Source organism: Tupaia chinensis, unplaced genomic scaffold (genome assembly GCF_000334495.1).
Source record: "Tupaia chinensis unplaced genomic scaffold, TupChi_1.0 Scaffold000115_1, whole genome shotgun sequence".
Taxonomy (NCBI): Eukaryota; Metazoa; Chordata; class Mammalia; order Scandentia; family Tupaiidae; genus Tupaia; species Tupaia belangeri.
Window position 1 is genome coordinate 5,641,917 of NW_006159579.1, and position 12,396 is coordinate 5,654,312.

Sequence of the window (12,396 nt, forward strand, 5' to 3'; positions counted from 1 at the left end):
AAGGGCCCTCAGCACTGGGCCTGATGAGGCCCAGGGTCCCTGCAAACATGGCAGCCAGGGTGCCAGCTCCACACACCAAGCTGTTGCCTCAGAGGTCCTTCCATCTTTTAATTAGGAAAACTACTAATTAATTAATCCCAGGTCAATTAAAAATATCTTTTTTTTTTTAAAAAAAAAGACATTTATTTATTTATTTATTTGTTGTGATTTTCAAGCCACTGGGTCGTTGTCTTGAACCATGGTTGGACATGTGGGAATCCAGTACCCTAACCACCAAGCCATCTGCTGGCCCCAATGTATTATCTTAATGTCACATGCTGAAATATTGTTTCAGCTTAACTTTCATTTTTTTTCCTTCTGATTTTAAAAAAATTTACAGCATTTTCCTAGACCCCAGGCACTATGTCTGTGTGTCTAAAGAGAGGGGGACCTGGGAGAATGTGTCCTGATCTTGGCAGAGCCAGGACCATTGCCCTGGGTCCCAGTGTACCCACCTACACGGCCAGCAAGCCCCACCTTCCTGGCTTGTGGAAAGAGAACGCAAAAGTGCTGAGTCTCTTGTACAGCCTGCCATTGGCTCCAGAAACTATGCAGTAAAAACACTAAAGTAAATGAGCTCTATAGCAGAGATTCCAGCAGGTAGGGTGGGAGAAAGAATGAAAGAGAAAGAAAAACCCACAATATCTCGACATCAGAGTGAGTATCAGCACATGATGAACTGTCCCCACCACAACCCAGGGAGACAGGGCTGTGACATCCCCAGTTTAAGTCTTTATCTGGTAAAAGTGGGGGCACTGGGGTCACAAAGTCTGGTACATAACTGCCATTTGGTCATGTCTTGGTGCTTGGGGACAGGAAGGTCCCACTTCCCAGGCAGATTTGGTCCTTTCCCACTCATCAGAGCTATTTCCTCCCCCAGTACTGTCCCCCACCCCGAGTCTAGCTTCCTGTCTCTCCATTACCAGCTCCACCTCCTGGGATGTGGGTCACTTTAGTCACTGTACTGTTTGGCTGACTGCCACCTCAATCCACAGAGAAGCAGAGCAGGAGGAAGGGGGATGTCTTCCCAGAACCTTGCTCCCTGTCCTCAAGGGTGGGGATGCTGGCATGTTCCATTCCAGGGCAGGGCTGCCAACTTGGTGCAACTCTCTGCAGTTGCATGAAGATTTCCCTCAAGCACACAGAAGGTCCAGTAAAGACACTGTCCTGGGAATTGATTCCAGGTGGCCTCAGGGCATGTAAGGGTGCTCATTGCAACACCTTCCCTGGAATGAGCCCCTGGGGATGACCCCACACTCATGTGTGGAGGACTGGACAAATGACTTGTTCACACAGGCAAGGAACAGGGCACTGTGAGCTCTTAAATAGAATGAGCATGGATCAGCATGAGGTGTGGTGGTTAATGTGCTGGATCCCAGTGGTTGACTCTATGGTTTAAGTCCCAGACCTGACAACTTGAAAAATACACTGGGAATGTGTGCATGCATGTCCAAAATCCTGAGAGGAAAATGGAGAAAGGATTGCAATGTCACCGTCCCCTTGGGGGGTGATTTTTCATTTTCTTTCTCTATCTCTTTCTCTTTCCAGAGAGCCCACAAATCCTACAGCAAAATAAATAATTACAAATAATGAACAGACATATACAGATCAATGTGGATGCAGCCTCTAGACATATTGTAGAGGGAAAAGGAAACAAGATGTAGGTTGATGGAGACTGTGGGATCCTATTATGTCTGAGAGACAGAGGCAGAGAGACCTATAAAATAGAGTGATTTCCTGGGCATGTGTACACACGAATCTAAGATGAGCCCTGTCCTCCCAACCAGGGCAGCCAACACTGTAGCCCTCCACAGAGAGAAGTCAAGGAGGAGAGCTGTCCTCTGTAGTGCACCAAGCTTTTCTTACTTTGCTTTTTTAGTTGCCAGAGGGCCCGTGTGCTTGCCAGAGAGAGACAGCGAGAGAGGGAGAGGGAGAAAGCACCCCCCCCATGACATGGTCATGCTACATGACCATTTCTCCTCCATTTCTCCATCCTATCACGATTTGAGGCATGCACATTCACTCGGTGTGTTCTCAAGCAGCATATTTAGGATTTGAACTACATGGTTGGCCAAGTGGAATCTAGCTCCGTTAAGTAGTAGGCCCATGGACCAGGTCCACTCAAAGCTTTTCTAAAGAGCATCTTTTCATGTCTTACTGTTACAATTAGAAATAAAGGCCCAAATACATACAAGTGAAGATAGAATAGCTTTCTGCTCAAACATGTGGGAAATACCTCAAAATAGAGAAGAAAATACAAAGCAGGGCCCTGCTAAGATGGGCCCATCTGACAGTGAGGAGGATGGGACCTTTGCCCCGGCCGAGGCTCCGAAGAGGAGCGCTCCATTCCTCTCTCCCCACCTTGTTCCGTCACAGCAGGAGGGAAACACATCTTCAGACCCAGCTGCCTTATTAGTCAGGTGGGGAAACTGAGGCCTGGGGGCTGGGGAGTGGGGGATGGCAGTAGCTCCTGACTCCTTCCTCACGCTCAAGCCGGTCTCGCTCTGCCAAGCTCTCCTGGGCCCTGAACTTGGTAGTGTGTGCCGCACTGTTCACTTACTTAACGAAGAAGCTTCTAAAAGCCACTTAACCTCTCTGAGCCTCAGTTCCTGCCTGAAATGGGGATGCGGACACCTCTCCCTTGGGATTATTGAGAGGAACCCCTGAGATAGCGAACAGACGCCGTCAGGCACCCAGACTGCTCCTGCTCTCCTCTCCTGGCTCCCCCTCCCCTGCCTCAGTTTCCACCCAGTCCTGGTGAGAGGTACGGCAGGGCCCTGTGATACAGAACCAGCACGTGGTGCCCCAGCCCGGGCTGTCAGCTGGGCACCCACACCTGACAAGGGGCCTCTGAAACCAAGACACCACCATGCCCTGGTTCACGCGCTGTGGGGACACACGGGCCTCACACAAGGGGGCTATCCCTTGGCAGCCACATGGTGGGCAAGTCGTCTGCCCGTGTGAACCTGTGCGTGAGCTGTCTCCTCGGCTGTAAACGGGAATCACAAGAACGCTCATGTGGCGAGCGTGTGTGAGCTGCAGCGCAGAGCTGGCAGTGGGCGCACAGTCCACTCCTCCACCTCCTTTACCTCTGTAAACCCCCCCCCGGCCCCCCCCCCCCGTGGCCTCCATACAGGTGGGTCCAGCCCTATCCACCTGCCCACCCTGCCCGTAGACGGAGCATGGCTCACCTGGGCACCAGCAGTTGAAGAGCAGGGTGAAGTGGCCCAGCACAAAGCTGGAGCCCTGGTAGCCAGTGGAGGCCTCCAGGCTGAGGCGGTACAGGCCGATGGGGGCGTGGGCCGGGGTGCTGAACTGCAGCGAGAGGACACTGTCCTGCTGGTCCACCACAGTGGCTGTCCAGGCACCCTCCTCCACAGCGTCGGACAGTGGGAAGCGAGCCTTGGTCCCGGCCTCCTCGCTGGGGGCTGGGCCTGTCGAGGGAGAAAGCAGCAGCATGAATGAGGGTGAGCAGGACTGGTGGGGCATGGGAGCTGGGTTCCCATAGTCTGGGTTCAAGGTCTAGCTCCCCGCTAACCATCGAAACAAGCTTGGCAAGAGGTTTCATCTCTCTGAGCCTTAGTTTCCTCAGCTGCGAAATGGGGATGAGAACCCCAACCCTGTGGGCGGTTTTGTGGGAACCCTTGAAAAGCCACAGGCAGGCAGTAGGCCTTCAATGAGGAAGAGTCTCCCTGGGAAGTGGACGGCACAGCCTGGGGCTGTCTCCGTCACCCTGCTCCACCCTGATGTGACCTTGAATGAGGCCACAGCCCCCTACCCTGGCCTCCGCTTGCCACCTGTAGTGTGGGCAGGGCCAGACAAGATGTTCCCCAAGGGGCCTCCTTTCCCGCCAAATCCTTGACCTGTGAGTGTCCTGAGGGTCTCACTTTGTTTTTCAGAGAAGGAAGCCCAGACTGAGAAGGGCAGGACCCTGGTCCTTAGAGAGCCCACGCTGCAGGCTGGCAGAGGGCGCTGGCAGAAGCCTCTGGGTGTGTCTCTGCAAGGCCGTGGCCAGCTTTCGGCCTCTGCATCCTCACACGCAGCTCTGAGATGCTGGCCATAACCATCCACTCCTTCCCTATAGCCTTTGAGACTTCACGGGCAACCTGACACTTCCTGCTTCCTCTGAGACCTTGTACAGGTCAGCACATGGAGGCTCAGAGAGAAGGGGTCTCCCAAAGCCGTCTCAGGAGTCTGTGGCCAGTCAGTCCCTGCAATCCTCACACTTCTCATTCCCAAAGAGGGTGCTTTCTACTGGGGTCCCCAAGGCACAGTGACGAGGACAGTCTGTCTCAATCAAGGCTGCTTTTTCAGGTGGAGATGCGGGCCTGGCCTACGCAGGCAGGTCTGAGTCATGGGGAGGGCCAGGAGGGGCTGGTCACTCGCTGGACACAAGCCGCAGAGAGAAACAGGGAACGTTTTTGCCCGGCTGGGCGGCTGCCCGGGGCGGTTTATTTTTATTCTTCCCTCTCCCTCCCTGCAGCTCTGCCCACCCACTGCTGACAAAACTGGGCCTGCTCACTAAAGGGCTCCTTCCCACACCTGGCCCCCTCCTCCCTGCCTACTCACCCCTGCCACACTCAGGCCCAAATATAACCATGAGCTGACAGGCCTCTGGGCCTGTCTGGGTGCCAGAAACCAGCCGGAAGCCTGAAACACTCCCTGATTTTGAGTTGTATTTAAAGCGGGCAGCCTTGGGGCCCAATAGTCACCCTGGGTTCCAACCTCTACCCCTCTACCCCAAAGTGCTGTGTGACCTAGGTCAAGTCATAAGCCTCTGATCTTCAGTCCTCTTGGCAGAAAAGAAAATGGACTTAGACCATGCCTAGCAAGATCCAAGTTGAAACCGGCTCTGTAACCTTGGGCAAGTTATTTAGCTTCTCTGTGCCACGGTTTCTTCATTTGTAAACCGGAGCCATTCACAGTACCTCCTCCTAAGGTGAGGCTTAAAAAAGAAGATCCCACATTGCTGACTGCATGGTTCAAGTCCTGGACACTCTGGGTGTGTGCCCTAAATCCTGAAAGGACAGAGAAATAGAGGAGAGAGGATTGCGGTGTGATCATGCCCCATGGGGGGGTACATTCTCCTTCTTTCTCTGTCTCTTTGTCTCTCTGGCAAGCACACACATCCTTTGGCAAAAATAAAAATAAAATAAAATAAAAAGAAGAGGAAGAGGGGGCACTTAAAGCACGCCAGGTGCCTGGCATGGAGTGAGTGCTCACTAAATAGCAACTAGCATTGTTTGGGATCATCACCATGACCTGCCGGCACTGTCTAGGGGACTCGCTGAGGCCATAGAAAGCAGTCAGAATAGTGACTAGTTCTTAGTATTGCATCCCAAGGGAGTTCTCCTCAGTGTCATTAAAGGGATCATTAAAAGAGTGAGTTCTTGGGGCTGGCAGGTGGCGTGCTGGTTAAGGGCGCTGGACTCCCACATGGCCGACTGCAGTTCGAGTACTGGACCTGGTGGTTTGCTCTCTCACTTTCTCTCCCCTACCCCCGTTGTGTCCTTCTCTGGTCAAATTAAAATGAGTAAATAAATTAAATTAAATGATCTTTTATAAAAAATTTGAGTTCTCAGGCCAAATAACAGATTTCGAGAACCGGAGTTCATGCCTGTAACAAGGATGCTCTGTGTAGAAGCTGTCCAGTTCAATAGAATAATGTTACAAATATGGAAACTGAGGTTGAGAGGGGTAAAACTGAGGTGGCCACATGTCCCGGGGTGCTTAGGAAAGGCTCAGTTGTACCTGCGGGCCCAGCATAGCTGTTAATGACACCCCTATCATTCTCATGTTTGGGCGATCAGTTCACTGGCCACAGCGGTAACTGGCGAGGCCAGGTTCCATAACCACCGTCGCTGTGGTCATTGCCCTCTCAACCAAAGACCCGCCAGGAAACACACTTCCCTTCTACCTTGGGACAGTGACGCGGTGCCTGTGCACGCATACACACACACACACACACACACACACACACACACCTTTGTTCTGAGCAGCCCTGGAGGGTGGGGATAGGACAGGCTGTCCACGGTCCCACCGCTGTTCACGTAAGCTGGCTCTGCAAATTCCTCGGCTTTGGTTCCACACGGTACTCTTTGTGGAGCCAGAGGCACCACAGGGGCCGCTCTGGGCCCATATGACCCTGGGGACCCAAGGCGTCCTGGCTTCTAACCCACACTGTGGTGGTGGGCTAGGGTGGGGTGAATGGGGGAACCTTCCAGAGTAAAGCCTCTGTTAGGCTCATAAAGGTTCTTTTCACTCCTTCAGGCTGACCTCACCCCTAACCCCACACACCCCGCCAGCCCTGGCCCCTTGGAGGTGAGCAGACTTCATGCCTGTAACAAGGATGCTATTTATCGGTGTGGTCTATACCCCTCACGGGGCCGGGCAGGTCTCGAGCTGTGTGAATGAAAACACACAGCACCTGGGGATGAGCGGGGTGGCCCTGATGCTCTTAGTCGCTGAGTGACCCTGACCAGGTCTCCACCCTCTCTGGGCCTCAGTTTCCCTGAAAAGGAAGGACAGTCTGGTCATAAGCTAGAAGGTCCAAACACGGACACAGGACCCCCAGGCCAGGCTCAGTGGGTGTTGGCCCAAGCTTTGGGGGGACCTCCTGGTACTCCCCCTCAGGGCGGGTGGGCCACAGTGTGAGATGAACCAGCAGAACCTGGGGCACAGGCCCGCCCGCTCTTGGGAGGTGGGGGAGATCAGCTGCCTCCTGACCCAGCCCTAACATGAAGCTGCCCAGACCAATGAAGACGGAAAAAAGAGGAACAGAGACATCTGGGAAATGAAAGAAGGCGGGAAATCACAGGTTGCCCCTGGTGGCGGCTCGTGCTCCAGTCCATTTCACAGAGGAGTAACTGAGGCCTGGCAGGACTGCGGTGGGGGGAACTGTGCCTGCTGTGGGGTCACTGGAATAAAAAGGCTCAACTGTGGGTCGGCGTGTGAAGCCTGCCACGTCTCTAACTCACTGTGTGTGACCCCGAGCGACTTGATCTTTTGAGCCTTCATTTGCTAGTCTGCAAAACGGGGCTCTTTTATGCTTCCTGGCTGGCGGGGTTTGGGATGAGCCAGCACACGGCAGCCACTGCAGAAGTGATTTTCTCTTCTCAGGACGCCATGACCAGCCCGACTGTCACAGAGCCCACCCTTCCATTTTACCGACCGGAAACTGAGGCTAGAAGATCAGAGCCTGCTGAGGGCCCCTAGATCTGTTAGAAAGGGCCCCAAGAGTGCCCCTGGGGTGTAGGCATGTCTCTGCCAGGAGGGGAGGAGCAGGGAAGAAGGGGACAGAGCGGATGTCCGGGGCCAGCCTGCAGGCTCCATGATAAGCCTTATCAAACGGCCTCCCAGGTAAACGTGGGCCTCAGTCAGGCAGTGCAGCGCCTGCTCGCTGCTCCCTATTCCAGAGACCTCGGGAAGGGATCTGGCCTCACAGCCCTGGCCAGAGTCCCAGCCAGGTGGCTCCTTGCTGACCTTCAGGAAGTGGTTCCCACCAGAAGCCAGACCAACAGAGTTGGCATGCGAGGCTATTTCTTAGGAATAGTCGATAAAAAAGATTGGGTCTAGGGCATCTGAGGATGGGGTGGCTGGGGCTTCAGCACCCCTTCACCCATCCCTGGTGCCCCTCGAATAAAACAAGCAATAGCCGCTGACGACAGGGCACTCCGGCATGCCAGGTCTTTCTCAGGTAACAGCCATCCAGTGTGAGTGGCGTACAATGATCAGACTCCGGCTCAGAGACACTAAGTGACTCGTCCAAGGTCACACAGTGAACGAGCAGCCCCGCCTTCACGAGAACTCGGGTCTGTCTGTCTAGCTCCCAAGGCAGGGAGAAGGAACCACCAGGACACAGAACTGCTCACGAGAGAGTTCAAGCCAGCTGGACTCCTTCTTGGCTACCTAGATCCGATCTGGGCCTGGTTCAAATCGGGTTGTGTGGGTTTTGGAAGGCAGCTGTCAATAAGAGATTGGAGAGTTGTTTGGATGGAAAAGAACCGGCAGGATTGTGACTTTCGGGGCAGAAAGCTGGCTCCCACCCATGGAGATAATGGGTTTTCAGGATCCCGGATGTTCAAGAGCATAGACTTGTTTATGAGGCTGGGTGGCCTAGGGCAACATTTCTCCCTTTTCAGTTTCTTCATCTCTAAAATGGAGGTAGTAAGAGCTGGGACTCTCCCAGGGAGCAGGGAAGAGTGTGAAGCCCTCTCTGCGTCTGGGACAGAGAATTCCAGAACAGAGCAGGTGAGGTGGAGAAGAGGTGTGTGTGTGTGTGTGTGTGGAGCGGGGGTTGGCAGGTACTCACCGGTCACAGCGCTGAAGGTGAGCTTGTCCACACTGGACTCGTAGTTGCGACCCTCGAAGTGCAGTGTTGCCCGGAAGGGCTGGCCTCGCCTCACCACCAGCCTCTCCCGGCACAGGTCAGCCGTGTGGTGGTCCTGGCCATTGGCCTCCAGTTCCAGGTCACATCTCTCCAGCACCAGATCTACAGAGACAGCAGGAGAGGCTTAAGCCATGGTAGCATCCTGAGACCAGCTGTGAGCCCCTCACCAGGCATGGGGCCCCTGCACTTTAGATAATGGTGACCCTCCCCGCACACCCCAAGAAGACAGCCCTATCCCTTCTCCATCCTCACTCCCCTACACACACACACACACACACACACACACACACACACACAGAGAGAGAGAGAGAGAGAGAGAGAGAGTTCCTTAAAGAGAGAGATTTTTGCTATAGCGCATATGCCCTTGCCAGAGAAACAGAAAGCGAGAAATCACCTACAAGGGGAGATGGCCATGGCACAATCCCTTTTCCTCCTCTCCTCCTGGGATTTTGGGCATGCGCCTGGCCTTGAGTTTTAAGCCGCCAGGTTTGGGACTCGAACCGTGGTCGACTATGTGGGAGTCAGACAACACAAACATCACCCCATCTGCTGGTCCCAAACATGACCTATTCTGTCATTATTGAGAGGTTCTGTTGGTTTATAAGGGGTGGTATTTGGTGTAGGTTCATGACATGGGCTCTGCCTCTGGAGTTTACTTTCAATTTACAGGAAATACAGAAGGCTGGAGAAAAGGATAAACGCAGAACCAGGATCCAGCCAATAAAATTCATAACCCGGGAAACTATCAACAAAGGATCTGGTTCCTTTCGCCATTTCTAAATGGCAAGGAAAAAAAGAAAGTCGAGGTAAGAACTTTTAAAGAGAAACTTAAGAGATTCGTAACCCATTGCCATGTGTGACCATTAAATGGATCTTAATTTTAAAAACTGTCTAAAAATATGTATTATACGTAGGAGACAACCGAGAGTTCAAATACTTACGGAATAAGGGAGATGTCGAGAACTTTCTGTTCACTTGTTTATATGAAATAAACAGATATTTACAGATGAAACGACATCTGCTCTCAAGTAACGGGAGCTGCCAGGAGCAGGAAAAGCCACGGGTTGGTCACGGTTGGGACTGGATGAGGAGGACACGGGGATTTAGCGTACCCTCCTCTCTTTGACACATGCTCAGCATTCTCCATGATAGAAGGTTTAAAAATGACAGGGGGGACCGGTAGGTGGCGTAGTGGTTAAGGGCACTGGACCCCCACATGGTAGGCTGCGGTTAGAGTCCCAAGACCTGGCAGTTTGCTTTCTCCCTCTCCCTCTCTCCCTTTCTCTTTTATTCTCTCTCTCTGTCCCTCTATGGTCAAATTAAAAATAAATAAATAAATGAATAAAGTTAAGTAAAATAATTTAAAAAGGAAAACAAAACAAAACGGGTTTTTGGAGACTTCCGGACCTGGGTTTTCGTTCTGCAATGCTGCTGTGTGACCTAGGACAAGTGTCTCTCCCTTTCTGTGCTTCCTTCGCTAAAGCTTCAATGGGTTGCTGCGAGGTCTAGGAGATGATGCATGGGCCCAGTCCGGGCAGGAGCTTGATATCTTGATATGTAAAAGTTCTACTTACCATTTCAGAGGGAGCTGAGGACCAGGGCAGGGTTGGGGGAACTGGTGGGTAGGGTCTCAGGGAAGCACAAGCACAACCCTCATAAAGCTCAAAGTCAAGATCAGGAAGACTTTGGGTAGTGGAGGGTGGGCAAGGCAGACCCTTAGAGTTGTGGGGCCATGGGAGAGCACGTGGCCTACCGGGGCCCAGGAGCAGGGACTTGCTCAAAGTCACTCAGTAAGTCGGCCCTACCAGTGGGACAAGGGCCTGAGTCTTCTGTCTCTTGCCAAAAGTGAGGTCCAAACCACCCAGTGACTGCCACGGCCTTTTGTGTGGGCTCTTTCAATGTAAGCTTCACAATGGCACCACTTACGTAGGCAATTTCACTGTCCCCATATCGCAGAGGGCCCCAAGTAACCAGAGCGAATGGCTGCTTTGGGATGTGCGGCACAGTGGCGGGACTCCCTGGCCTGCTCCATAACCTCCTCACTAGAGCAGCCGGAGGCTCTGCTCTCCCTCTCCCCTCACCCCTCCTCTCCCACCTCCCATGTTCTGTGTTCTCAGGCTGGGGAGGAGACACAGCTCTGCACGTCCGACAGTATGAAGCAGAAGCAATGGGGAAATCGACCCCTCTGTCCTCCCAGCAGGGAAGACCTCCCCTGGCCACAAAGAAAAACTTCCTGTTGGCTTGCTGGGGTGAGGAAAAATTGTTTTTGGAAACTTCAACCCCAGAAAGCTTAAGCAGGAAGGAGACCTTGCAGAAGTGGTCAGCCCCTGATCTGGGGGGACAGGGCACTTTCTCTGTCTATTGTCTGAAGAAGCGCTTTTGAACTCCTCCCTGCTCCAAAGGTGCAGAAACACTGGGGTCCACAATCATGGGATTTGAAGGGCACTTTCTCTGTCTATTGTCTGAAGAAACACTTTTGAACTCCTCCCTGCTCCAAAGGTTCAGAAACACTGGGGTCCACAATCATGGGATTTGTGGCATTTCTGCACTGACAACGATCTGGAGTTTTTCCAGGCCAATGGGACCCATGCTAGAAGGGGCCACTGTGGCCATGGGCCTGGGGGCTGCTCGTCACTGCCTTCTCCAGGGTCCCCTGCTCCATTGAGCCTGTCTTTTGAGACTGAGGGTGGAAAGCTGCCCTGGGGACAAGTGGCTATCGAGGTGACACATCATGGCATGTTGGGAGCTGGGTTCCAGAGGGAGGCCATCCATGGCACTCTCCAGTTTCCATTCTCCCTCTCTGGGGACTGCAGAGGATAAGATGCCATGCCCCAGGGGACGACCCAGAGCCAGCTGGGTCCAGCACTTTAGTGCAGGGACAGCCTTCATTTTAGAACTCCCTCCCCCAGGACCTAGGACAGTGCGCCACTGTGTGTGCATGAGTGTACATGTATGTGCACGCACAGGTGTGTAAGGAGGCAGGCGGGAAATGAACAGAGCCCCTTCTCCACCGTCAGGCCTCATAAGCTGGCCCTACTGTCCGGAGTTTATGGAGGGGGAACCGAGACTCAAATGCCAAGAGCCAGGGCTGCAGAACCCAGAGCAGGAAGGGGCCGAGAGCACAGCCGGCTCTGAGCCCACTCCCCGCCAGAGGCAGGAAACTCCAGTCAGAGTCTGGCTTGCACGCCCCCTCCAAAGCTGAATGTTCTGACCCAACTGGCTGAGGACAAGTGACACCAGCCAACTAGGATGGTACAGTTCCCAACATGCCTTCACTGTGCCTTCGCTTCGTCTGATCCAGGGAGGCAGGAGTTAACGACTATGCCCTGGGGATGAGGAACTGGAGGGCCCAGGTAACACCAGGACAGAGCACTGTTCCTGTCACTCAGTGCACCGCTGGTGGCTCTCCAAGACTTAGCCCCAGCGGGGTCCTGACCCCTGTCTCCAGGGCGGGATCACAGAGACCAGGGAAGCGCGGCCAGGCCAGGCTCTATACTCACCCTCAGCCATGGTCACGCAGTGGCGGGAGCTCCTCGGGCTGGCAGCGAGACCCTCCAAGCGCAGACCCCTGCAGCGGCCAATGCAGCGGCCCAGCGCGGGTTAACTTATAGCCCGCTGTGGGGCGGGCCGGGGGCGGGGCCGCACGGGGAGGCGGGACCTGCAGAGGCCACCCATCGCCCTGGCTTCGGCCCACGCGGCTGGCCCAGCAGGGGCGCACCCAAGGGATAGGAGCCCGAGGGAGGGAGCCGGCCGGCCGGGCGAGGGCGCCCCCTGGGGGAGCGGACAGAGTGGAACGGATGGCAGACACACCTGAGCACGGAATCTCTGGCACTCAGGCCCTGGCGCGCAGAGCGCCCTCAGAGCGGAACACAACTGAATGAGCACACACAGGCACATGGGCCTGGACTCAGGGCAGATCTGAACCCGGAGTGTGTGTTACACACTCAGATACAGATGCACATGGACAT

At 54.1% G+C, this 12,396-nt stretch overlaps 1 protein-coding gene across 1 annotated transcript in view; it reads right to left on the reverse strand.

The window, feature by feature from the left end:
• Positions 1 to 12,052, reverse strand: part of TGM2 (transglutaminase 2) — a 34,331-nt gene extending 22,279 nt beyond the window's left edge. The window contains exons 1-3 of the mRNA XM_006144125.2: positions 11,929 to 12,052; positions 8,351 to 8,530; positions 3,231 to 3,473 (exon numbers count right to left, since the gene is read on the reverse strand). Coding sequence (XP_006144187.1) covers positions 3,231 to 3,473; positions 8,351 to 8,530; positions 11,929 to 11,938 — 433 coding nt within the window. The 5' untranslated portion in view covers positions 11,939 to 12,052. The remainder of the gene's footprint in view (positions 1 to 3,230; positions 3,474 to 8,350; positions 8,531 to 11,928) is intronic.
• Between the last annotated feature and the right edge of the window lie 344 nt (positions 12,053 to 12,396).